The 24,209-nt window shown below is 33.7% G+C and overlaps 4 protein-coding genes across 4 annotated transcripts; 2 read left to right on the forward strand and 2 right to left on the reverse strand.

Annotated features, from left to right (window-relative positions):
- Window positions 1–2,006: 2,006 nt before the first annotated feature.
- Window positions 2,007–3,432, reverse strand: LOC102616044 (probable membrane-associated kinase regulator 4). The gene has a single exon (XM_006485937.4). It carries the CDS (start codon window positions 3,284–3,286, stop codon window positions 2,189–2,191), a length of 1,098 nt encoding a protein of 365 aa, XP_006486000.1. The 5' UTR covers window positions 3,287–3,432; the 3' UTR covers window positions 2,007–2,188.
- Window positions 3,433–5,972: 2,540 nt separating this feature from the next.
- Window positions 5,973–14,585, reverse strand: LOC102615746 (COP1-interactive protein 1). The gene is made up of 18 exons (XM_006485936.4): window positions 14,156–14,585; window positions 13,348–13,569; window positions 13,151–13,246; window positions 12,752–12,804; window positions 12,327–12,423; window positions 11,880–11,953; window positions 11,611–11,728; window positions 10,353–10,463; window positions 10,028–10,104; window positions 9,275–9,341; window positions 8,556–8,621; window positions 7,837–7,944; window positions 7,583–7,713; window positions 7,346–7,412; window positions 7,164–7,231; window positions 6,998–7,091; window positions 6,723–6,793; window positions 5,973–6,609 (listed from the first exon to the last, which is right to left on the reverse strand). The coding sequence occupies exons 1-18, from the start codon at window positions 14,306–14,308 to the stop codon at window positions 6,228–6,230; spliced, it is 2,055 nt and encodes a 684-aa protein (XP_006485999.1). The 5' UTR covers window positions 14,309–14,585; the 3' UTR covers window positions 5,973–6,227.
- Window positions 14,586–18,723: 4,138 nt separating this feature from the next.
- On the forward strand, window positions 18,724–21,088 carry CHI (chalcone--flavonone isomerase-like). Its single transcript, NM_001288937.1, has 4 exons — window positions 18,724–18,846; window positions 18,964–19,122; window positions 20,373–20,593; window positions 20,680–21,088. Exons 1-4 carry the CDS (start codon window positions 18,741–18,743, stop codon window positions 20,860–20,862), a joined length of 669 nt encoding a protein of 222 aa, NP_001275866.1. The 5' UTR covers window positions 18,724–18,740; the 3' UTR covers window positions 20,863–21,088.
- A 102-nt stretch (window positions 21,089–21,190) lies between these two features.
- Window positions 21,191–22,937, forward strand: LOC112498921 (probable LRR receptor-like serine/threonine-protein kinase At1g51860). Its single transcript, XM_052440339.1, has 3 exons — window positions 21,191–21,414; window positions 21,605–22,142; window positions 22,236–22,937. The coding sequence occupies exons 1-3, from the start codon at window positions 21,354–21,356 to the stop codon at window positions 22,813–22,815; spliced, it is 1,179 nt and encodes a 392-aa protein (XP_052296299.1). The 5' UTR covers window positions 21,191–21,353; the 3' UTR covers window positions 22,816–22,937.
- Window positions 22,938–24,209: the final 1,272 nt, after the last annotated feature.

The following is a 24,209-nucleotide window of genomic DNA, read 5'->3' on the forward strand; positions in this document are numbered from 1 at the left end:
GGATATCATAATACGAGCAACATTGCTCACTAAATCATTACTACACACGCATCTCTTGAGTATCTCCTTCCCCCATCCGGAATTCTAAATCCGGGGCCATTTGAAAAAGCTTTTATTAACAAACTACAAAAGCTTTTAGAATTCCCCAATCTGGAATTCTAAATCCGGGGCCATTTGAAAAAACTTTTATTAACAAACTGATGTAATTGAGTATCCCAGCTGAGCTGGTACGTGAGCCTCTTTTTTTTCCCCCCCTCTTTTTCTTGGAAATCCATGAAAGTTGGGTGGGGAAAAAGGCATTCTGGTTATAAGGCTATCAGTTTCCTCTTAGTGCCGAACAACATCAATGTAGCCTTTTTAGTTTCTTTCACTGCTTTCTTTGAGTCTAATCCTGTCAAATTTCTAACAGACAGGTTTACTTAGTTTAAGGTTGATGACATCCCACTATAAAAATCTACCCACCAAGAAAAAAAAAAGGGGGGGGGGGGGGGCGCAAAAAAGCAGCCACTTTAAAGACTGTTTGTCTGCATTTACAAGATTTCATTTCCTTAATATTTAATCCTTGATTCAACCGTCAGAGCATGTACAAGTGCCTGGTTGATTCGTTTTTTTATTGCTTAGCTAAAATTAACACTTTCTTTGGTGATCAGGTTAATTATTATTCTGAACTTAAGCAGCCGTCCTTTAGTGGCTCTAAGAGGCAGACATGTGGGTTTTTGTTATCATATTTCATGATTAATTCTGTTATCCGATGATTGGTTGCAACATAATGATGATTGTCTTTGCCTAATTCAAGTTACTTTTGTAATTATATATTTAATTCAGGGGAGCCACGTTTGCTCTTTCAATTGATAACAAGTAAAGATTCATCATAACTTCACAGGTAAGCAATGTTACAACATCGTTTATATTATGTGCTAGTAAGTACTTTTTAAAAAAATTTCGTATGTATATATTTTTCACTCTTTAACTGAAGTTCTGCTATGAGTAGTTTTAAAATCAAGAATTTCTGATTTTAATAAAGTCAGGGATTAACTAAAAGATAAAATAAATACAGACTCTAATGCAATGTATTTTGTCATGTAATGTATTAAAATCTAATTTTTTGTGTCTTTTAGTTAATACATGAGTTTATTAAAGTCAGGGATCCCTGATTAAAAAACTAATTGTTCTGCTATTATCAAAATATTATTATAAATTTTCAAGATACCATTTTTTTTTTATAGTTTCATCCATTTTGTTTCCTTGTCATTGAAGTTTTTTGTTAATTTGTGGCCTAAGATTGCATGTTTATACAATCTTTAATTTTATTGTTATCGTTTGGAAACAAGCTTGTGGGTTTACGTGAACAATGCCGTGACTTGTTCCGAATAACTATGTGAAATCATGGATACTTGGCTTGGAAATTCTTTTTATACAATTCATAATCATTCATTTCATTATTGTTATGGAATCTGCCAATAGCCTCTCTACTGAGTAGTCTGCAAAACATCATGTACCCTTTTGTTTGACAAATCAAAATCTGGCCCACAGCCAAGAGTCATCAGTAGTTTTCAGGGGAAACTTGTCAAAATGTTTCTATTATTGTACCATATCTTGTACTGTAAAGCTGAAAATTACAATGAAGGCAATATATTACTGAAACAGTTTCCTTTATTTGCAGTGAAAGATAGGAATATAAAGTAAATCACACCTTGATTAATTAGTTTCAGGATTTTCTGCTTGTCAAAGTTTAGCGTCCTTGAAAGGTTGAAGTTAAAAACCTATGGAGTGATGAGACATGTATTATAGCTGAATGGATGAGTAGGAAGAGAATTCCAATTGACTTGAGGAACAATGCGTCACAATCTCCTTTCTTAGAAAATGACTACCAATTATTATTATTATGTGGTTTGTGTAAGATAAAAAGACTTGTCAACTTAGATTGTTGATTGTTAGATTTCTGATTTGAAGGTTGCAAGTGACTTTTGAGAAGTACTTAATCCATAAGCACTTACTGTGTTAAAGAGAAAGAACTTTATTGGGTATTTTCAGCAGAAACATTTACAGAATATGATCATGTCTAAACAATTCAGGACAATCATGGATTAATTCATGCTATGGATCTGAACACTGAAAAAGGAACACATGAGAAACCAATCAAAATTTATGAACCGTGTACTTGTTTTCACTCTTTGTTAATTTCTCTTTATCCCCAGTAAAGGTCTGCTCTTTCTTGATCTTCAAAAGCTGACAGTGAGTGAAAACCAACATCACCAAGAGTCTTTCTTGAATGGACCAGCTGCTGAGCCTGAGACTGCTTGCAATGAGCAATTGCTCCCTGAATAGAACTCTCAGTCTCTGAATAAACACTGCTACTGCATCTCTTGAGAAGTTGCAGCTCATTAAAAGCATTGGAGTCATTTGAGCTTGAAGAAGAGGACGAGCCAGAAGATGATGAAGATGATGAAGACTTGTTTGTCGAATGCCGTTTGATGACCATTGAGAATGATCTCCTATGGCAGCTGCTACTACTCTCAGTGATCCTTTCTTTGTCAAAGCTCCTCGTTAGAGAAGCTGAACTTTGGCTGTTGCCCTTATGAATTTGTCCAAACGGATTCTTCTTTGCCATATTTGCGTAGTTATTAACATTAAGAGTCTCCTTAACTTTTGAAGCTGTACCCTCGTCAGCAACTTTTGTGGCAGCTGTGCAGGACTCATCAGAGCAACCGGATTTACCAAACAAAGACTTGAGGTAAGCCCTGGAAGCCTTCAGCTTTGAACCAAGTGAGGACTGCTTGATCAGCTTCAGCTTTTTGGTCCAGGACTTCTTCGGATTGTCACCAATGAATCCACTCACTTCAGATGAATACTCAAACAAGTACTCATTCGGATTCAGCTCTTGACTAACCTGACAGGATTCGGCAGGTGAGATATTGCAGGATTCAAATGGAGTACTAGTTGTAGTTGGTGTTGTGGCCGCATTTGTCATCAAAGGAGTGCTATAGAAATCTTCGAACATATCTTTACTATTATCATAAGCACAAGTTGAGTTCTCCAGGAGCTTTTCGACCATTTGCAGACGCGGAGGGAGGTGAAGAGGAAGGAGCTTTCCTTTGTAGAAGAGCTCATCAGCCGGAGAAGTTGTCGGTTCTTTCTCTAGGCAACTTGAATTCATTTGGAACTCAAACTCTCCAGAATGAGGAGGAGAGCTTTTGGAATGGCTAAAGAAGTTAGAATATGAGCTAACTTCTATGTCGATATAGTCATCATCAGCAGGATCACATGATAGCAAATTCACAGCCATTGCTGGTAGCTTGAAACTCACTATATTGTTATGATAAGATCTCTCTTTTCTCTTATGGTAGAGCTTGAGCTTTCAGCTTTGTGATAAAGGAATCAAGGGAATTGCACTCTTTTAAAAGAAAGAGTGGATGTTGGTTAATAGACAGAATGTTGAATGCTTCCAAATATAAAATACAGATCATTATGGGAATTTTTCTAATGGCCCAGCACTGACCCATTTCTGCAGTATTTTTCTTTTTCTTTTTTCTTGGAACTTAAATTAATTTTTGTGGTTCATTTCTCTTTGCTTTTCACATTTACAAATACTGAAACAGGCCCCATAGAATGATAAAAGTATTTTGAAAGTGAAATTATGCACTTAAAACATGTTGATCTTTCTCTAATGGGGACTCAGGTTTCTTCTAAAGCAATGTGGCTGACATCATTAAGACTTGATTAATTGTTTAGACCAGTACTACTACTAATCCATTGATTCTAATCAAAAGTACCGAATTTAATTTTTTGGGGGTAAAACTTTAATCAAAATGAATTCATATGGTATGACTATCATCTCGTAAATGATTAAAGGGTTTATGATCTACGTATTCACCTATGCAGCTACGAAGGATGAGTGAGGCCTTGTTCAGCTGAGCTGTGTAAATACTGTTACCAGAAACTCGTGCACATTTTAATGTTTAAGGTAGCACCATAATGTTGCAAGAGATTACTTTAAACCCTAGCAAATGCTATGAACTGTGTTAGAAAGAAGTGCCTATTATATTTGAAATAGGTCATAGGAGCCTATCTCACCAAGAGTCTAGAGGGATACAAGCCCCCACATTCTGATAACATTTTCTATTTCAATAGTTCAATTGCTTGAAAACAAGAGCGTGCACATGAAAACTAATAGATAATTCTCGTATCGTCTGCGGAATAAACCAAAAAAGACATAAAATTGAATGCAACCCAGATCTCAAAACCCGGTTTTCTGCATTCTCAATGCATTAATAATACTCACTATGTTCCATTTCTGTGCGCCATGACTAACCAAAACAAAAAAAAATCCAAAAAGGGTGCCTTTCTGCTAAGTAAAATAATAATAGCCAAGGAATCACTTTAGACTTCACTTAGGTGAAACTGCTTTTTACTGGATTCCTGGGTCTGTTTTTCTTAGTTTCTCTTCCAGATATTTTATAGAAAGTTTCCAAATGACTGTCTCATATAAGCCGATATATACCGATCATTCGTGTGCATGCATCTTTTTTTGGTCAATTGCTGTCATAGTTTTCACCTTACATGTCTTGTGCACTAAAGTGACATAATTGGAAAGATAAGAGAGGTGAAATGAACTGTTGACTGCATAACTTACAAGAAAACAACACATGAACCGACAAATCTTGGTGGGATAAGGGAATTGGGGATGGAATGTCTGCATTCTGCAAAGCTCAAGACTTATTTTTTTGTCTTCTCTTTTAACACACTCTCCATCTTTTAGTTTCTTTCCTCTTATCTCATTTTTTACCACTAATTGTAAAGCCAAAAAGTGGTTCCCTCCTTTTTCAAAATCCAAACCGGTCCTTGTATCAGTTTTCATAAGAAAACATGCATAAGAAAACACAAATGGAACTGATAATTTCAAGTCTTTTTAGCCATATTCAAGGTACCCTTGTTCGATGAGACGTTACATAGTTGTTTAATCATCTATAACATGTTAGATTTTCAACTTTGGTTTCTTTGTGCACTTTGCATACATGTGTACTGTTGGAAATGTAGTTTTATGGATGCCACATGCCATTGATGTTTAGCTTTGAATTTTTCTGAAGAAATGAATTCCATGAATCCTTGGACTGTGTTACGGACGGCCAAAAAATCAAAAGCTGAAAGTATAAACACCCATTCTACTTTTTATGTTCTTCTTAAGAAAAGTGTGTTAATGTGTGGTACAATAACAATATGCACAAGAATTTTCTCATTCTCCACATCTAAACCATTTCAATAATACAAAACAAAAATTCATTAGCCACCTTCTATTTTAAAAGTTCTACTTGTAACTATCACATTACAATATCCGGTTTCTGCACTGAGATATTGGATGAAGATCTTGCTGGGGCATAAATTTCTTTCAGGAAACAGAAAAAAGTACGGGCAAAAGATAGCCATAAATGTATCAATCAAAATGACCCACTACCCCAGAAAATCAGGGTGCAAGAATTCTTTGCTTGGTTGAAGGATCAACAAGTAGAACCTCTGTGGGCGAAATTTTTTGCTGGGTAACCCACCAGCATTAACAAAAGCAGAAAAAGCAACAGCTCATAAACAATTCCAAGCAAAATATTTTGTTGAGTCATCTTAGAAACTTGACTTTTGAAGAAATTTTGGATGAAGGGGTTCCCAGCCCACTAGCTTCTGTACCCTTGAGTTGAAGGCATAGAAGGTAGTGAATAATCATTGTGTTTCTCTAAAGATGAAAATTTTCAACTTCCATATCAGGAAAACACTTCAATAAGTCCCAAAATGTTTTCTTTTGGGTTCACAATCACCAAGCATTTCAATTGAAAGATATAAAATTCTGAACCACACAATTTCTTCTTGGTTCCATCATTCCTCGACAAGAAAGCATGAGGGGTCATCTTCATCTTCAAAGCAAAGAATAGTTATCATATTCACACCGAATCTTTTAACCGTTAAAAGTTCAGAGAAGATCCAACTTGAACATCCAAACAAAGCCTTTGATTCATTTGTTTAATTAACTTCATAATACAACAAAGCAAGATTTGAGAATTTACAGAAGAATCAATAAATAAGACACACCATCCAGTTTTACAACGAAGTTACAAAAAACCCCTGATCTACTAAAAAGGAGCTTTTCAAGAGGTCAGATACCGATTTATATATAACACATTTTTGTTGCTTGTTAACAGGTTTTAATATCAAGAATTATTAATTTGGCAGTGTGAATTGAGCTATTTGCTTGGTGCAGAATCACCGGTTTTGAATTCTCGTTCGAGCTCATCAAACTCCCAGTCGCCAATTTCCTCAGCTGAGTAGTCTTGGCCAACTTTTCCAAACTCAGACTCCAACTTTGCCAACTCTGCTTCAGGGTCGAGTGCCTGCTCTCCTTTGTGAACAGGTTTCCCACGACGCTCACTTATATCAGGTTTTTGAGTCGTAGTTCTCTGTGTAGGAGGAGGACTGGAAGGACTTTTGGGTGACATCTCACTGGATGAAGTGCCAGTCTTTGGGCTAGGATTCTCCAATTCTAAATTTGGCCTCTCAATAGATTCAAATTCCAGTCTTAACTTTTCAATATCACCAAATAGCTCTTTAACCCTTGGATCATCTTTCCTGGATCAGAAAGGGACGACAGCTAATTGAGTACTTAAATTGAAAGGGAATATAAGCACCGCAAACAACGATGTATAAGGAAAAAGCACTAGCACACAGCCAGAATATCAAACCTGGAATTTGCTCCACGTTGAGCATAAAATTGCTCTTTCATGTTATCCACCACACTGAAGGTGGTTATGATCTGAATAAAGGCAATAAAATCAACACACACAAATAAACATGTCAGCCGAACCAGGTGACTGCACCAATTATTTAAGGCCAGCAATTGAGCATATTCTTAGCAATTATAAATTAAATTCTTTTTTCTCACTAAAGTAGATCAGGAACTTGATAGCTTAAAATAAGAACAATTGAAATCAAGGCTGAATTTAAACATTATCTGTACCTTGGCTTCATAGTCTAGATATTCCTCCTCAAGATTTTTCCTAGGGTTTAATTCTTTTGAATGCTCATCATCCCCACTGGATGCATTCTCTGACCTGTCTCATGGGGTAACAAAGTTAATAAACTGCATCAAAATAGGTGAGGATAATCTCAATGAAAAAAATTACCCTTCACTCAAATTCTTCAGGTTCTCTACAAATTTCCCAATTCGAGATATGGAAGGCCCCAACTCTTTCTGCAAAAAAAGATACATAATTGCATCCAAAGGGAAACAGGTGAGAGAGATGAAGAGAAAATTGTTCAGAAAAATAGGTGCATTCTTAGATAAACCTAAGAAGTATATCAATACCTTGTAAGCGGAGAGAAGAGATATGGCTAAGTTCACAAAATAGTCCTCATGTTTCTCCAACTCCTCACTTGAAATTGCAAAGAAGCAACAAGTAATAACCAAACAGTTCATGTACTACAATGAACTCATTACGAGAAAGCATTACAAGCACAACTCATAACTTCCATCCTTGAAACTCAAAGGGTGCTAACTAAAAATTAGAGGGCACTATTGGAAACACAAAATTGAAGCACGTACCTGACCTGCTTTTCTTTCAGCTCCATCTGCGAGCACTGGAGGACCCATGAATCTTCCAAAAAATTAATCCATGTACTAAGAACATCTGATTCTACCCTACAGGCAGCAATGGATTTCAAGAGCTCATCTTCCTACAAAGTACAGGAAAAATGAAAAATGATACTTCAGATAATGAAAAATGAAGAATATACTATAGAGCAATTTTTAAACACTTTAATCAGAATTCAGAAAGAATCACATCAGTAGATCGAAACCTTTGTTTTCAAGTGCTCAACAATCTGATCATTAGCTTCATCAAATTGTTCCCTCTCTTCCTGGGCATTGCGAAGCCTCGCTTGAGCAGCTGCCAGGGAAAGATTAACCTACACCGCATTGGCCAGTTTAAAATGTTTACAACAACTGAACTAACTGAACTAAGTGAAGAGACACAAGGCCAATGAAGCCTCATAAACTTGCTACAGTGATTTTAACATCTGCTTGGAAAGGAAATGGTGTAAAGGCCACAAATGCCATAGATTTTATACATAAATAAAGTAAATGCAGACTGAAGTTGTTAAATCCAAGAAAGTTTAAAAGTGGTATAAATGATTTTTCCACCCATATCAATCAGACTGTTTCATATGAGATCATACTACAATTAGAAAAAACAATATTTATAGAGCACCTGCTTACCACAATGCATTTCAAGCAGCAGCAGATGAAAAACAAAAACATTTTCTTGTATAATGAGGTGGAACTGCTTATTCTCATACCCAAAACTTTTAACGGGGTGCTTTAGTAAACATTTGTCATATGGCAAAACATTTGGTTACATTAGTAAACGCAGAATGCAGACAAGTAGGAAAAGATGTCATGAAATTGTATTATTATTGGAATAAAAATGATGAGAGCGTCTCCCAAGAAGGATAGATATATCATACTCAAGACAACCACATATAATAATTTGAAAAATGTAAAAACAGCGCAAAGGGACCTTTTTCAATTCAGCTTCAAGATGATCTCTTTGTTTTACAAGTTCTGAGATCTCAGCTCCTATTTCCTGGAACCAAACGCCAAAACAAAAGCTCAACATTCCCCAACAACAGTCAAATGATCATCAAATTCTCATTAGAGTATCACTGTATCAGTAAATTATAAATGGTAATCCCTATATATAATATGCACCAAATATATGACTGTGCAGTACCATTAAGCAAGAAACAAATGGAAGTAAGAAAAATTTTAATAGACTAAATGGATTAAGTAGTCAGGAATTTTTCCCGATCTCCTATGTAAACGCCTGCAGAATGTTTTTCCGGACACAAAAGATTTCAGTGATAATAACCACATTACCTAAACAGCAAAAGGCCATGCTAAAACTAACCATTAAAATAAAAGGCAAAGCAGCATCAATTTAAGAGATGGAAGAAATCAGAAGACAAGTCCCCAAAAAAAAATGTACCTTATTATTTTCTTGGAACATAAAATAAATTCCCTCTCAAATTAAAATATCCAACCAATTATTAAGCTAGCTTCCTACAAACACTTAATTCACACTACATGGCGGCAGCATCTTCCAAAGACAACTCATTGTACCCAAAATTTGTGTCACTATAAACTAAAGTTGAAAAAGAGTAAAACTTATCCTATCATCTTAATTCTGTAGTTGCTGAGAGGAAAGACCAAGAAAGCATCAATGCCGTAGCAGATTACCTTCTCTTTTTCGCTAGATTCATTTGCCTTGACGACACGAACTTTTAATGCTTCCTCCTTTTGTGATCTGCCAATCATAATGTGAAATATTAAGTTTCACAAGATTAACCATCATAGAATGCTTATGTGATTATTTGGACGCCAACCCAGACATCTTCCTTGATAATGACAGAACCATTTTAGTACAATATCTTGTTATCCAATGCTAACCTTGCTATCATAGAAGATAAATAACCTGAAAATACGAGTCCGAACATAATCAAAAGGTCACTATGGACATGCAAGTTAAAACGCATTGAAAAGTGCCAAAGATAGGTCCACTCTTAGAACAAGTAGGTACCCAATATCCAATAGAAAGACAAATTAAAAGCTAAATATCACAATAATAGCCACCTTTTCTTTGAGCCAAACAACTTCCATTTAGAAGAACACATTACTCAGTACAACCCCATAACTTAACAACTAAACTTAACAAAGATCAATCAAACATTTCTATAGTAATTTTAACACATCACACAACTCAAAGGGGAAAGCTAAGGTAATCTTTTTTATAACTTAAAGTTGGACATAGATTATGAAAAGTACAAGCACACCAAGTGGGTTGCAAAGGTTATGCATTTGTTAACCACCTCCCTTGCACTGTCCCATTTCTTTCAATTGTACATGAAACCTAGCAAAAATGCTTCACTCCACAAAATTTGGCAATAACTGGGAGTTGTTATTTCTTATGACAAATTAAGTACAAAATGATACCTGTGATCTGAAATGCGCTTCTCAGCTTTAACAGAGGAATTAGAAAGAGACTCTGATAGAACCTTCAACTTATCAACCTGCTTCATAAAAAGATAAAATAGGTAACAGTGATTTTATCCCATCAAGTGAAATTCAGCATTTGCCAAGATAGGCATTCGTGTCCTTCTCCACAAACATAGGTTTCAATGGGCAAGATAACATGGCATATTAATAACAATCGACAAACATGTGAATTATATTGAAAACAGAAAACAAGGAACCAAGAATAAACATAGTTGTTAAAAAAATTAGCAAGGAACAATACAATAGTAACAAAGAAACACACCTTTTGAGCATGTACCTCAGGAGAGTCTCCATAGCTTAACAATTTCTTTTTCAGCAAAAGCCTTTCCAATCTGGTACAAACTCTAATTTGTGCAAGTGCCTCTTTTAGAGCCTATTACAAAGAACATATGGTCAGATTCATGGTTTATTAACTTTCCAGTCAATTAAAGGGTTGAGAAATGCTCCACCAAACATATACATATGTAAACAACAAGAACCTCAAACTAGATTCCATTAATTTGGACCTCAACAAAACATTTGAAAATTACAGGTGATTTTCAATACATGCATGGATACTTTCTATTGCTTAAAAGCATTAAATGTACTTTGCAAGATTGGTCTAAAATATGAGGAGGTTCCATGGAATTTGAGCATTCTGTTATTCATCAATCTAACAGCATAAACTGGATGAGCTCCAGTCACAAGCAGGATATAGAAGACTGGCAAATGCTTATGCACCATGAAAGCTTCAAAATGTATGCTAGCATAGAAATATCATTACATACAGTGAAACCAAAATTTTCTCTTCAATATTATCTTATCTCAACTAACTTCAGATTGCAGGTAGAAATTTAAAATGACTATGAATCCCATCAACAGGAGAATCTGTTTACTTTCTCATGTCTACGACATTGCAAACACACTTCACTGGTTTTTCTTTAAAGATTTACCCATAATTTCTCAAAAAGCTTGACATAAAAATTAAATAAGTTTAAAGGAAGGTCAGTTTCCTAATAAAAGATTGCCTTGGGGCTTCATAGAGGAAAATCCACATGAAGAAAGACAGTCATTATTCTGAACAAAACAACATAATATAACTGAACAGTCAAAAGCCAAATAATCAACGAAAGTACAAAATATCCTATAATGCTCTACTAGATAACTCAGTACAATTATGGACTGAATTTTGCTATTCAAAAGTATTTTGGCCTCACCTAGCATCCCAAGAATGTTTTTGTATAGGATATTATTTGTTTGGCGAAGGATGGTTTCTTTGGGGCTAGGGCCTAGGATGCACTTCGTGCTGATTTTTTACCTTCCCTTTTCTCTCATTATGATTATACTTGAGGACACATGGTCCACTTTGTAATCTTTAATTTCCATCTTGAATATACTAAATCTCTTAAAATTAAAAATAAATAGTAATAAATTAAGAAATACCATACAAATTAACAAGGATGTAACATCATCATTTAGCAAAATAATATTCAGACCAGAAAAAGGAGACAAAAACAGGCTACCACAATAACCAAACTCACCTCTATTGTTGCCTTAGTTGTCTTTTCGGATGCTTGCTCAAGATCTTCATTTGAAGAGTTCTGCAAAGCCTTCATTCCTTCAAGTCTTTTCTTTAGATCGGAGGCTTCAGCATCTATCCTGTAACCAAAAAATAACATAAAAAGAGGTAAGGAAAAACCAATCAAAGCTCAGACTGATACCTGAAACCACAATGTAATGCACAAGAGCTGAAAAGACACATAGGAAATGAATGATTCGCAAGAAATGAAATTCCTTTTTTCATAAATACCTTTCAATATCAGAATTCATTTTCAACCCCGTAATGGCGGTTTGCGCAAATTGAAGCAATTCCTCCCGTTTCACCTATATATTTAACACCATGAGAAGGGAGAAGCACAAAAGGAGGTCAAATAAGAAATCTTCACTGTTAAGCCAAAGATAGAAAAAAAAAAATTCCCATGTATAGATTATGTAAGGGAGCCATGATGTGATTAAATTGAGTGGTAGATCTTCCCAAGGCCCAAAAGATGCCCACAAAGTATCTGAGCAACAGTATTAATTTAGTTTCAACCCAAGTACAGAAATGAGAGAAATTTTTCAGAGATCTTGTTGAACTTAGGGATGCTAAATTCATTTATATTGGATGTTCATCATGCAATAATCACACGTTCATTAACTAAGCACCCACCTAATTCCTAATTAAATAATTTCTGGATATGATATTTAAGGGCTTTACCAATACTTCATCTTGGTATTTTGAGATGGCTGTAGCTAGATCCTGTATACTGCTGGTGATAGCATGATGAACCTCTTTTCCTCCAGTAAGGCAAAGCCTACAAGCACAGTGTAAAGAAAAATAAACCACATCCAATTCAGGCTGGCTGACTCCAATAACTGGCTACTCACAACTTATTTCATACATACATCAAGAGGCATAATAAAATATCCAACTAGATGTGAACAAACTCAGAAATGAAAGAAAGTATAGCATCATCATGCCGAAACTAACCGATAGCAAATTCTCCAAAAGTATTGAAATTTTTACCATCATCTATTAACAACGAAAATGTTAACTTTTATTCCAGAGCCACCTTAAATACACACTATGACTTCCAAATCAAAATCAGGGAATAATAATTCTTGTGACAGCAAACAACTCACCCAAACATCTCCAAGAGTAAAGAAATTTCCTCTTCATTTGGTGCTTCGAGAATCTGAATCATTAGAAAGAGTTAAACTGTGGTCAACCACCAGTAAAAAATCCAGAAAATGAAGAAACTGAATTAAAATCACAATGATATTATGGTTGCATGATTGCATTGAAAGGATGATGTGACATCAAGGTAAATATATTTCAAGTTGCTAATTCCTGAAAATTCACCCTAAGAATACTCAACAAATACAACACTTGCAAAAAATTGTGCATCAATGCTTCATAGCATATCATATCCACAATTAAATCAAAGGATTTGATTAAGCTATTACTTTTTCACCTAATTTCAAGTAGAAAGGACATGTCAAGGCAAGTGTGCACAAGCCATTCAGCTTATTTTAGCTTACCATAGATACTGTTATGGCCTCCAGAGCCTGACTCTGAAGAAAAACATCACGGAAATTTAATGGTTCACCCCCAAAATCAGCATCATAATATAGGACCTATCCGTAATAACAAAATGTGAGAGGGGTGAAAAAAGACATCATTTACTGAAGCAAAATGGGAAATGTAAGAACAGGCTATCAAAAACAGGATAACTCACCAGAGACGGCTTTCTCGGGCCATCCTTTGCTTCATCAAATGCATCAAGTTGCTCCTGCAACTTCTCTTTATCCTCTGAAAGAAGTCCATATAATTTCTCAACTTCTTTCAGCACAGTCAACCATCTTCTCAGCAACATTACCCTTTCTGGTCCCCTACAGGAAAGCGCGGCTTCCTCCAATCGTCTTATTGTTTGGTTCACACTTTTGAAACTCCGTACCCCCTGAATTTGCAAACAACTAACACAAGTTTCATACACTAGATTGTAAACTTCAATTCAATGCAAACGAACTTCAAAAATTACCATAAACTGAGTGCTATTTGAAACCATCATGCTTCAGCTTCATTATGAATGCAAAGCAAGCAATATATTCATAAACAACTTTCAGCTTTGATGCTATAACACTAAGCAATTCTTATCAGCTAGTGATTCCATTTCATAATGCAACCCCCTAGACTGGCGGATTCCTCCTTTACTCAAAAGCTATATCAACTCAATCCCAAACAGACCCTAAAACGGTTGGTAATAAGCTTCAAATATACAAAATATTTACCATATGTGACCCATTTTATGCAAAACTCAAAACAAATACAAATGTTTTTTGGTATTGTCTAAGAAGATGAAGCTTATCAAGCGTAGAACCAGACACATAGCTCCAAATAAAAGCATATCAAAATTTAATCAACAGAAACCTAAAGCGGTGCGTTTAAGCAATTCGAGCCAGCTATTTCTCCTGAAAAGCCATGATCAAAGCTAAAATCGAGCTCGAATTGAGAGCGAAACAAAGAAATAATGAAAACGTAATTACAATGCGATCTTGCAAGATTTTAGCTCCTTCAGCGACGGCCTGGCCGGCCTGATGAACGACGTTGTCGGCGTAGTTCTTGACGGTGCGCGTCAGATTGTTCTTGTTACCGACCTCCACGGCTTTGTTCACCGCATTCCTCCACCACGACGACATCGTTTTCGCTCTTCCCTAATTTTTTTAAATTTTATTATTATTTTGATGGATTGAAATTACAATTTTCAAATTAAAATGAAAAATAAAATAAAAAAGGTGAGGTTTTGGTTTATGTTGTAGCGGATAAATTACAAGGAGAAGGGATGAACGGATAATTGATGGATTCTCTGTTTGTTAGTTTGTTTGGAGAGTTGGGGGTTTAGGGGTTGAAGAAGAGAAGCGCGGCAGAGTCAGCGTAGATCGGGTGAGATTGGCCACGTCGTTTTTCCTTCAGTGAGGTGTCGTTTTGCTTCGGTTTTAATTTTTAAACCGGACCACCTACTTGTCTATTTTTCAGGTTTTAAAATGTGAAAATGATTTCAAGATAATTTCGGGGTCCACGCCATTGGTTCATTTTTAAACCATTAAGTCTGAATTTTCAACTAAGCACGACTTTATTTCAATCGAGAAAGAACCTATTTTTATCCTAATGAAATTCTCGTTCCAAACAATGTTCAATGAGTAAGATTTTTTTATCCTTGTGTAGATTAAAATGGGTAAAAACTCATTTAGTCCCTATATTTTAATATTAGTGTTCATTTAGTCTTTATATTTTTAAAAATACCTTAAAACATCATTGTCGTTAAAGTATTGATAACCATACCGTTATTTTTTTATTTTTTTACTTACTTTTACAATATTACCATTTTATAATAATTTTTTGTTTGGACATTAATAAAAATAAAATAATTAAATTATCAATTTAACCCTAGAAAAAAATTATATTATTTTTTTTGCAAGCATCATTTGCACACTTGGTATTTTGCATACAATTTTTGACAGTTAAAAATTAATATAATTTTTTAGGGTTAAATTGGTAATTTAATTATTTTCTTTTTATTCATATCCAAACAAAAAAATTATTATAAAAGGATAATATTGTAAAAGTAAGCCAAAAGAAATAAAAAGTAACGGTAGATGTATCAATATTTTAACGGCACAGATGTTTCGATGTATTTTAAAAAATATAGGGATTAAATATATACTAATATTAAAATACAGAGACTAAATAAATTTTTACTCTATTAAAATAAAAAAATAAAACAAATAAAAATAAAGTCTGTTGAGGAGCATGTAAATCAAATTCAAAAATACTCCAAAGAACAAGGAATATATTACTTTTCACAATGTACATAGAGATGCTTGAAAACCTCAATCTCAATATAGTTACATAACACATTGTTAAAATAATAATAATAATAATAATATAGACACCAAAAGCTTTTTAATATTTAGAAAATACTTTTATTGAATTCGGATTACTTATATTCCGCGCTAATATGGAGCAACTCATCGAAAAATTGCTAAAATGTCAAACAAGAAAAGTTTCTTTCTCGATTACGAGTGTTTACCAACTTAATTACCTAACGAGATAATTATATTTTATATAAACCACTTGTCTCAGAGATTCTTTTTTTCACCCCGCCGGGGGGAGGGGGGGTCAATATCAATTTTTTAGGGAAGAAATTGAACTTATACAATGGTATTTGTAATTTATGTTACCATTTGTTTAGTTATGTTCAAGAAAGGCAACATGTTATAAAAAGAAATTGCTATTTTGTGAGTACATTTGGTGCTTCAGACTGAACTAAATTAGATTGAATTGAAAAAATAGGATTGAACTTAATTATATTTGATATTGTCGCAAGTTTTGTCATATATTTATTTTAGTTTTGGTGAGCCAAAATTTTAATTTTGTCACCGCTCTACTAAAAAATTATTTCGAGACTCTAAAATTAGTCTTAATAAAGTGTTCAATGGTCGAAAAATTCATACAGTGAATGAGATTACAAAAGTTTAATCAAATATTAATTATTGGTTGGCAAATTGTTTTGCTAGTCTTTCAAAAAACCGGGAATCTAGTTTCTTGTGGCTTCACACAATGCTTTCCAAATAAGTGATAAAACAAAGATGTATTGCCAATGACCATGATTTACATGAATGATGAAATATCGAAAACTGCAAAACTATTACTATGAAAATATAGTACAAAATGATAAGGTAAAAAATATTTCAAAGGGAACTTGCAACCTTGCATGTTAAATAAAACAGGCTCTAAATGATAAGGTAAAAAATATTTCAAAGGGAACTTGCAACCTTGCATGTTAAATAAAACAGGCTCTACTCAAAATGAAGTTTTTAATACTTTATCTGAGAAAGAAGTGTTTTATTTAATAAATAAACTCATCACCCGAAAAGGAATCCAACGTAATTAGGGGGGAAGAGGGGGTCAAAATTCTCTCTTAATCTGATAATGTCACGAGTAAATAACTCAATTATTGATTGATTGTTAATAAATAAAAAAATAAAAAAGTTAAATCTTATTCATCTACTACCACTAAAAAAAAAATGGTAAAAAATCATTAAAAGTTCAGTAGTGCTCAGATAAGGAGAGGATCATGTTCCTGTTCCAAGGGGAAAACTAAAATTTTAATTCTATACGTGATTCTAAAAAGATATTAGCTGACAAATAAGTGTTTTGTTTAAAAAATAATTAAACATTAACATGACCTTTATATTTAATAACGTAACTCATCAGCTTAAAAGTGAATCCCACATGAATAATAATAATAATAATAATAATAATAATAATAATAATAATAATAATAATAATAATAATAATAATAATAACAACACTCAGATTTCATTGATTCCAATTGATAAAATATAAAGATTTTAATAGTGCTTTTAAAAAAACTCAATTGATTTGAATTCAAATGTCTGAATAACATGTTTGTTTTTATTTTTTAATATCTAAATATGAACGCCATTTTATTTATTTTATAAATAAAAAATATATAAATGTGGTTATTTGACATTTATGTCACTATAAATAAAAAAGAGATTAGGTTTTATATTTTATAAAATAAGTATATTTAATAGAGATATTTTTATATTGTAATATTTATTACGTTTCATTCATATCTTTTTTAAAATAAATAAATGAATTTAAAAATATAAAAATAATAAAATTTTAGACTTTAAACGTTTAATAAATAAATCGTTCCTCAATTCTTTTACTTAAAGATAAAACCTAAAAGATCCTTGAAAGTCATTTGGTTTTTCGACCCTCTCAAATCATCTTTGAATAGACAAATTCTAAACATAATTCTAAAAAAAATAAGGACTCAAATTTCATTCTAAACATACTTCTAATTAATAAAATAAAAAGACTTCGATAGGGCTTTTTTTTTTTAATCTCAATGGATTTGAATTCAAATGCCTAAATGACATATTTGATTTTGTTTTTTAAATATCTTAATATAAATGACATCTTTGAGTTTCAGAAAATAAAGACTCAAATTTCATTCTAAATATAATTCTAATTGTTACAATAAAGTGGCTTTTTTTTTTTAAAATCTCAATGGATTTAAATTCAAATGTCTGAATGACATGTTTATTATTGTTTCTTCAATATCTAAATATGAATGACATCTTTGAATTTAAAATTTTCATTATAAACATAATTCTAATGGATAAAATAAAAAGATTTTGATAACATAAAAAGACTTCGATAGCTTTTTTTTTTATAAAAAAAAAACTAAATGGATTTGAATTTAAATGTTTGAAAAACATGTTTGTTTTTATTTTTTTGAATATCTTAATATGAATAATATTTTATTCATTTTTATAAATAAAAAATATATAGAATATAGTTATTTGACATTTATGTCATTACAAATAAAAAAAAAAGAGACTAAATTTTATAGTTTATGAATTACGTATATTTAATAGGTATATTTTAAAAATATAGTATTTATTTTAATTCATATTTTTTCTTAAATTTTTTTTTAAAATTAATAAAATTTCAAACTTTAAACTATTAAAAAATAAATTATCCCTTAATTCTTAAAAGTCATTCAGATTTTCGACCCTCTCAGTTCATCTTTGAGGGAAAAACAATCTTTGAATGGACAAAACCAGGAGGGGCCATAAACAGTTAAAAAAACACTTAAAAAAGGCACAAATTTTCCAAGCCACATGTTTCACCAAACTCAGCACGTCCCCTCGAAATTTTGTCGTTGCATCAATTAAAAAAATAATCATAAATATTCTTTGTTCTCCAAAATATAAAATTTGGGAATTTGGCAAAATCCTCGGTAAAATCTTTTAAAATTAATTATAAAATTATAATATTTTTTTCCCCCAAATTCAAACATATTTAACATACAAGTGAACCTCAGTTATACATCGACGGAAAATCATGAGATTGAGAGGCAATGCAAGTGCCACATGACCTCCGTCATCAGCGCACGTGCTCCCACCCACATCCTTTAAGTTACCCGCCATACCAACCCGTTTTTCCTCATTATAAATGCTGCCACTACGCGCTCTGCTTTCGACACCAATAAAAAAAAACACACACTGAAATTAATCAAAAAGGCTGTCACCGATGAATCCCTCACCGTCCGTCACCGAACTGCAGGTCGAGAACGTCACTTTCACGCCGTCCGTGCAACCTCCAGGATCAACAAAGTCGCATTTCCTCGGCGGCGCAGGTTAGTAGTATGCTAGTATCCTGCGCACCACCGGCGGATTGTATGATTTGACTTTTGTTTCATCATTGTATTTCACTTGTTTTTAACGTCTCGGTGCTCTTGACGCTGACGTGGCAGGGGAGAGAGGATTGGAGATTGAAGGGAAGTTCGTGAAGTTCACGGCGATAGGAGTGTACTTGGAGGATGACGCCGTGCCGTTACTCGCCGGCAAATGGAAGGGGAAGACTGCAGAGGAGTTGACGGAATCCGTTGAGTTCTTCAGAGACGTCGTCACAGGTAACGGATTTTCGCCGTTGGTGTCTTCTGTTGGATTCTGTTTTAGATTTTGAGTGTAGTACTGACGTTGACTACTCTTTAAGCAGCGTTTATGACGGGAAAGGATTCCCATACGGATAGTGTGAATTTAAATATTTAATGCACCTGTATTGTTAATTTATTATTATTACACGTAACGCAAGAGGAAAAAAGAAATGTATAAACTCTTTAGTATTCTTCAAAATAATTATTAGTTAATTAATGTGGAAAATAATTGATTATAATAAACTTGAATTCACTTCGCTGCATAGAATTAGAAAGTAAAACCAGCAGGCCATCAGAACAATTCCTTAATGATGAACTGAATTATTTTTAATGATATTGTGTGATTAGAATTTTTTAAATATGAATTAAATTTTTTTCTTCGGAAAAATTGGTTTTTATTTGAGTAATGATAAAAGTAATGTTTAGTTTATTAAGTCCGGATTCAAAATCTATATCTTAACTGATGTGTTAGATACTGACCTCTCTCTATGTATATATATAATCATTTTCAGGGCATCCCATCTTTTTTTATGTAGACACGCAGTTAAACTGTGTGGTTTAATGAAGTAATTTTTAAATATATTATAAAGCTGTGCGGTTAATAGCATTAAAATCTATTAAACTAACTGGCTTAAAAGCTTATCTACATGAAAAAAATAAAATAAGGGGCGCATGTACTAGAGAAGGAGTGTAAAATATATATAACGTCCGGAAGTGCGATGATAAATACTAATTTGGTATAATTATAACAGGTCATATGCCATATTAGGTAAATTTTGAATCTCTATAATTTAGTTTATAATATATCAGAAAGAAACACCACTGTTTGATAAACTGAGGTTTTTTAAAATTAAATTATTTTAAAAAAACCTCAAAATTAGTATTTAAAATGTCTATTTTCCATAATTTTTCTCCTGTAGGAAGTATTTGTGCTACCTTAAACGCAGCTCTAACCAGTAGTGCCTGGCTTCATAAGTTCATAAGACCATTTGTATATTTATATTTCTACTGTATTCAAGCCTGCTCTTACTGAATGTGAAATCTCTAATTCGCATTTGAAGTGAATTAGACATAAGTGTGCTGGGAGCTATCTGATCATATATTTTTACATGTGGATGATTGGCGAGAAACCAAAAAAAGAAAAAATCTACAACATTGCAAATATATATATATAACGCATTTATCTAATCCATAGTTCTGAATTGTGTTTTGCTATCTCTTTGTAGGTCCCTTTGAGAAATTCATGAAGGTGACAATGATCTTGCCATTAACTGGCGCACAATACTCAGAGAAGGTTGCCGAAAATTGCATTGCCATATGGAAATTTTTTGGAATTTACACTGATGCTGAAGCCAAAGCTATTGAAAAATTCACTGAGGTCTTCAAGGATGAAATTTTCCCACCAGGATCCTCAATTCTCTTTACTCAATCACCAGGATCATTGACTGTAAGTAATAATTAACTTCGACATGCCTTGCATAATTAATCTTATGTGTTTCCTTTATTTAGTAATTCCTTTGTAATATATAACAGATCAGCTTCTCCAAAGACGGTTCAATACCGAAAGATGGTGTTGCGGTAATAGAGAGTAATCTGCTTTCTGAGGCAGTACTGGAGTCGATGATCGGCAAGAATGGTGTTTCTCCTGCAGCAAAGAAGAGTTTGGCTGAAAGACTATCAGCACTGTTGAATGTAACTAGTGATAAGATGAAATGAAGAAGTTGAAAAGTTTGCCAAATAATAAGCGAAGGCAGAGTTGTTAAATTGGCAAACTTTTTTTTCTTTAATGTTAAATTAGTGTCCTTTCCTATGGACTCTCAGTTGTGTTGCCTTTGTGAGAGCTAGAGCTCCCAAATTCTGAGTTAATTTTCGAATGCTGATGTCCCTGACCAACTTTTTCCTGTTCTTTGTACTGGTTTGAATATACAGACTCTTTACCAATAAAAAAAAAAAATTAATAATTCAATGTTTACAAAAATGGGAAGCCACTTAGCCACTACTGTAAATGACAAAATATATATTTTAAAGTGAAAAAATTGTTGAAGGAGGATGCTTACAATGATTTGTTGTCGATGATTCTTATCAAAACCAAGGGGTAAGGATATAAAGGCGAGTTTCCTTCTCCTTGTGTTAAGATGATTATAAAGAATTGAAAATTTGGCTCTGACAGTTGGCCAATCCTGTGAACATCGTCGCCTTAGCTCTGCATGATGACCGTATTATGGATACTTCTCCTGGCCTTTCAATTCCGTACAACTTCTTGTCAAAGTAAGTTCTCGATGTTCATTTCGCTTTTAACACTCTGTTTCCTCCTGTTTTGCTTCCTATCTTTTAAGTGTTCGATTTAAGTACACGCACATAAATAGAAAAAGGGTTGAATTTGACACCTTAATTTCAGGTACATAATGATTTACTTGTTCCAAAATTTTAAATCAATTTAATTTCTGATATTCTTCAGCTACAATCGGATGGTTGAATGTGGACTGTGGCAGTGATGTCCCTCGTATAGGGCCCAATCTTCTCCTATGGGGCACAGACGAAGACCTCACCAAATTTGGGATCAACAAGCGGGTCCCAGAACGACAAACTCTGGAAGAAATGTCCACCGTCAGATTCTTTCCCAATCAAGCAGACCAAAATTGTTACACATTACCCCTATTTGCACAAACCTTACGATATCTGATCCGTGCAGGGTTCTACTACGGCAATTATGATGGTCTCTCTAATTTTCCAACATTCGATCTTTACATATATAACAAGAAATGGTCAACAGTCAACACTTCGTCGATCGGACGGCCAATATATTTTGAGGCCCTACATGCGACCCATGGCTCAGGATCTATTAACGTTTGTATGAGACAGATAAGAAAAAACGAAATTCCTTTTATTTCTTCGTTAGAGATTGTACCATTATGGGTTAATTTATATCCACAAATGGAGTCCAATTTCACATTTTCATTAATCAATAGGATCAATTACGGTGGCAACGAAGTAAGGTGAGGTTTACATAAAAATGAAATTTCATTTTTGAGAAATTTAAAATATTTTATTTTTATATTTTTTTGTAGTTTTTAAATTATAATTGGCAGGTACTCGGGGATTCTTTCGGAGGAAAAATATAACAGGATATGGACACAAGGTGCTGTTCCACCCAACTGCATTGTAGTCCCTACCTTACCAGATTCCACCGCCTTTCCAATACCGGAAAATGAACCTCCTAATTCGGTGATGAGCGAGTCCATCGCATCATCCAACACCTCCACTCCGATAATCTTGTCCGTTGATCTCCCGACTAATCAAGTGACCCCACAAACGGCTTATTTCGTATTCTACTTCACAGAACAGGCGAAAAGACCTTCATCAAACGATACGAGGATCATTGATATATACATCGACGGTAGGAAGAGGTACACGGTGGCAGCTGAAGTCAACAAATGCAAGGTGGTAACATTGTATCCCGTCAGCGTCGTGGGCCCCAAAGTCAATATCACGCTCGTCCCCGCAAATTCGTCCACGCTGGCAGCTATGATCAGCGCAATGGAAGTGTTTTCAAGGATTGATCTTGATCCGGCTCATGGAAACAACACGACCGGCGGCACACAGAATCGTCTCATTTCTTCGTATTTCATTTTGATTCTAGCGGTCATTGCACTAATAAATACACAGTGACAATAATATTTTTGTGTAAGTATCATATATTCCATTGCACTTTTGATAAGAGTAAAGAAATATATATAAAGATGGTTGTAACATTGTAGAATGTGAAAGATATTATATATGACCAATAATTTGTGTTATTCTATCCCATTTAGCAGTGTAAAAGTATGGAATAATATAAATACTTTGTCCATAAAAATACAACACATGAACATATTTATTAATTATGCCAAAACACGAATATGATAATTGAAAACACGACACATCTTTATCTTTGAATAGATTTGATCGTGAATAAAAATATGATCACAAATATGACACGATTGTTAAATGTGTAACACAAATTTGACAAGATTTCTAATCTTGTCATTTTATCTCAATTAAAATTTACTAATTTTGTGTCGTGACTCAAATTATCACCTCAGAAAATATGGGACCCAAGGTTAACATAACCCTTGCCAGCCACAATTGAAAACTCTTTTATCTTTCAAGTTCACCTAAATCTGACTTTTATTATGCTTTTATTTGTTTGCAGGGGCTAGTAGTTTCATTCACTACTAAATTAAACACGTTTGATCTTTTCTAATTAGACCATAATAATGTCAAATACCTAGAAAGTTTGACAAAATCGATCAAGTCAAATTATGGTTTAGGTGAGTTTTAGACAAATAATTAACTACTCACAGAGTATTTTAACATGTCAACTTGAGCGATTGAGTGTCTAAAAGGTTTTGTTACAAGAAATGAAAAAATTCATAGTAGAAAATAACACATTTTAGACTCTGATGAAACCTCAAAGTTGTTTATTAGTGCTCGTGTTTAATTGATAAAAAAAACCTCTTGATATAGTCAAGATACATGACGACATTGCTCATATTCTAGTGAGAAATACTATATAACGTAGAGCTGTTTGACTAAACTATAATATCAAAACCATTTATATAATCATAGATAAAATTATATAATGTATCATATGATAGACGATGTTCGACAACCACTTGTATGAATATAAAAAGAGAGGAGAGATAATTTTCTGTGACGTGTCATATGCTCGAAACAAAAGAGATTTAAAAATTTGCGTTCAAAGTTCAAATTGTACGGCATTCTAGGCTTTTAGCCTTACGATATAGGATGGATCTACGGGTCTGGGTCGGGAGAAACAAACACCAAGATCACGAACCCATTTTAATTTTTGCAAAGCCCAAACAAGCACTCAATCTTAGAAACGTGTCACAATCCCATTGGCTGCAAGTTTGAAAAAGTGAAGGGTCTATCGGCCGCACGGGATACCTGCCGGCCCGGTCAATTGCGAACAGAGATGAGTTGTTGGAGAAAACGCGTAAGGTGACAGGGACAAGATATCATCAATCAATTAGTGTCGTCTGCTCATTCAATTTGTCTGCTCA

The sequence above is a fragment of the Citrus sinensis genome, chromosome 4 (genome assembly GCF_022201045.2).
Source record: "Citrus sinensis cultivar Valencia sweet orange chromosome 4, DVS_A1.0, whole genome shotgun sequence".
Lineage (NCBI taxonomy): Eukaryota > Viridiplantae > Streptophyta > Magnoliopsida > Sapindales > Rutaceae > Citrus > Citrus sinensis.

Coding starts and splice junctions, on each gene's coding strand:
- CHI (NM_001288937.1), top strand. CDS start 18,741: ATGAATCCCTCACCGTCCGTCACCGAACTGCAGGTCGAGAACGTCACT. Junction 18,847..18,963: donor GCATTTCCTCGGCGGCGCAG/GTTAGTAGTATG, acceptor CTGACGTGGCAG/GGGAGAGAGGATTGGAGATT. Junction 19,123..20,372: donor CTTCAGAGACGTCGTCACAG/GTAACGGATTTT, acceptor ATCTCTTTGTAG/GTCCCTTTGAGAAATTCATG.
- LOC112498921 (XM_052440339.1), top strand. CDS start 21,354: ATGATGACCGTATTATGGATACTTCTCCTGGCCTTTCAATTCCGTACA. Junction 21,415..21,604: donor CCGTACAACTTCTTGTCAAA/GTAAGTTCTCGA, acceptor GATATTCTTCAG/CTACAATCGGATGGTTGAAT. Junction 22,143..22,235: donor TACGGTGGCAACGAAGTAAG/GTGAGGTTTACA, acceptor TATAATTGGCAG/GTACTCGGGGATTCTTTCGG.
- LOC102616044 (XM_006485937.4), bottom strand. CDS start 3,286: ATGGCTGTGAATTTGCTATCATGTGATCCTGCTGATGATGACTATATC.
- LOC102615746 (XM_006485936.4), bottom strand. CDS start 14,308: ATGTCGTCGTGGTGGAGGAATGCGGTGAACAAAGCCGTGGAGGTCGGT. Junction 11,954..12,326: donor AATACCAAGATGAAGTATTG/GTAAAGCCCTTA, acceptor TTAAATATATAG/GTGAAACGGGAGGAATTGCT. Junction 10,464..11,610: donor CAACTAAGGCAACAATAGAG/GTGAGTTTGGTT, acceptor TCTTTGTAATAG/GCTCTAAAAGAGGCACTTGC.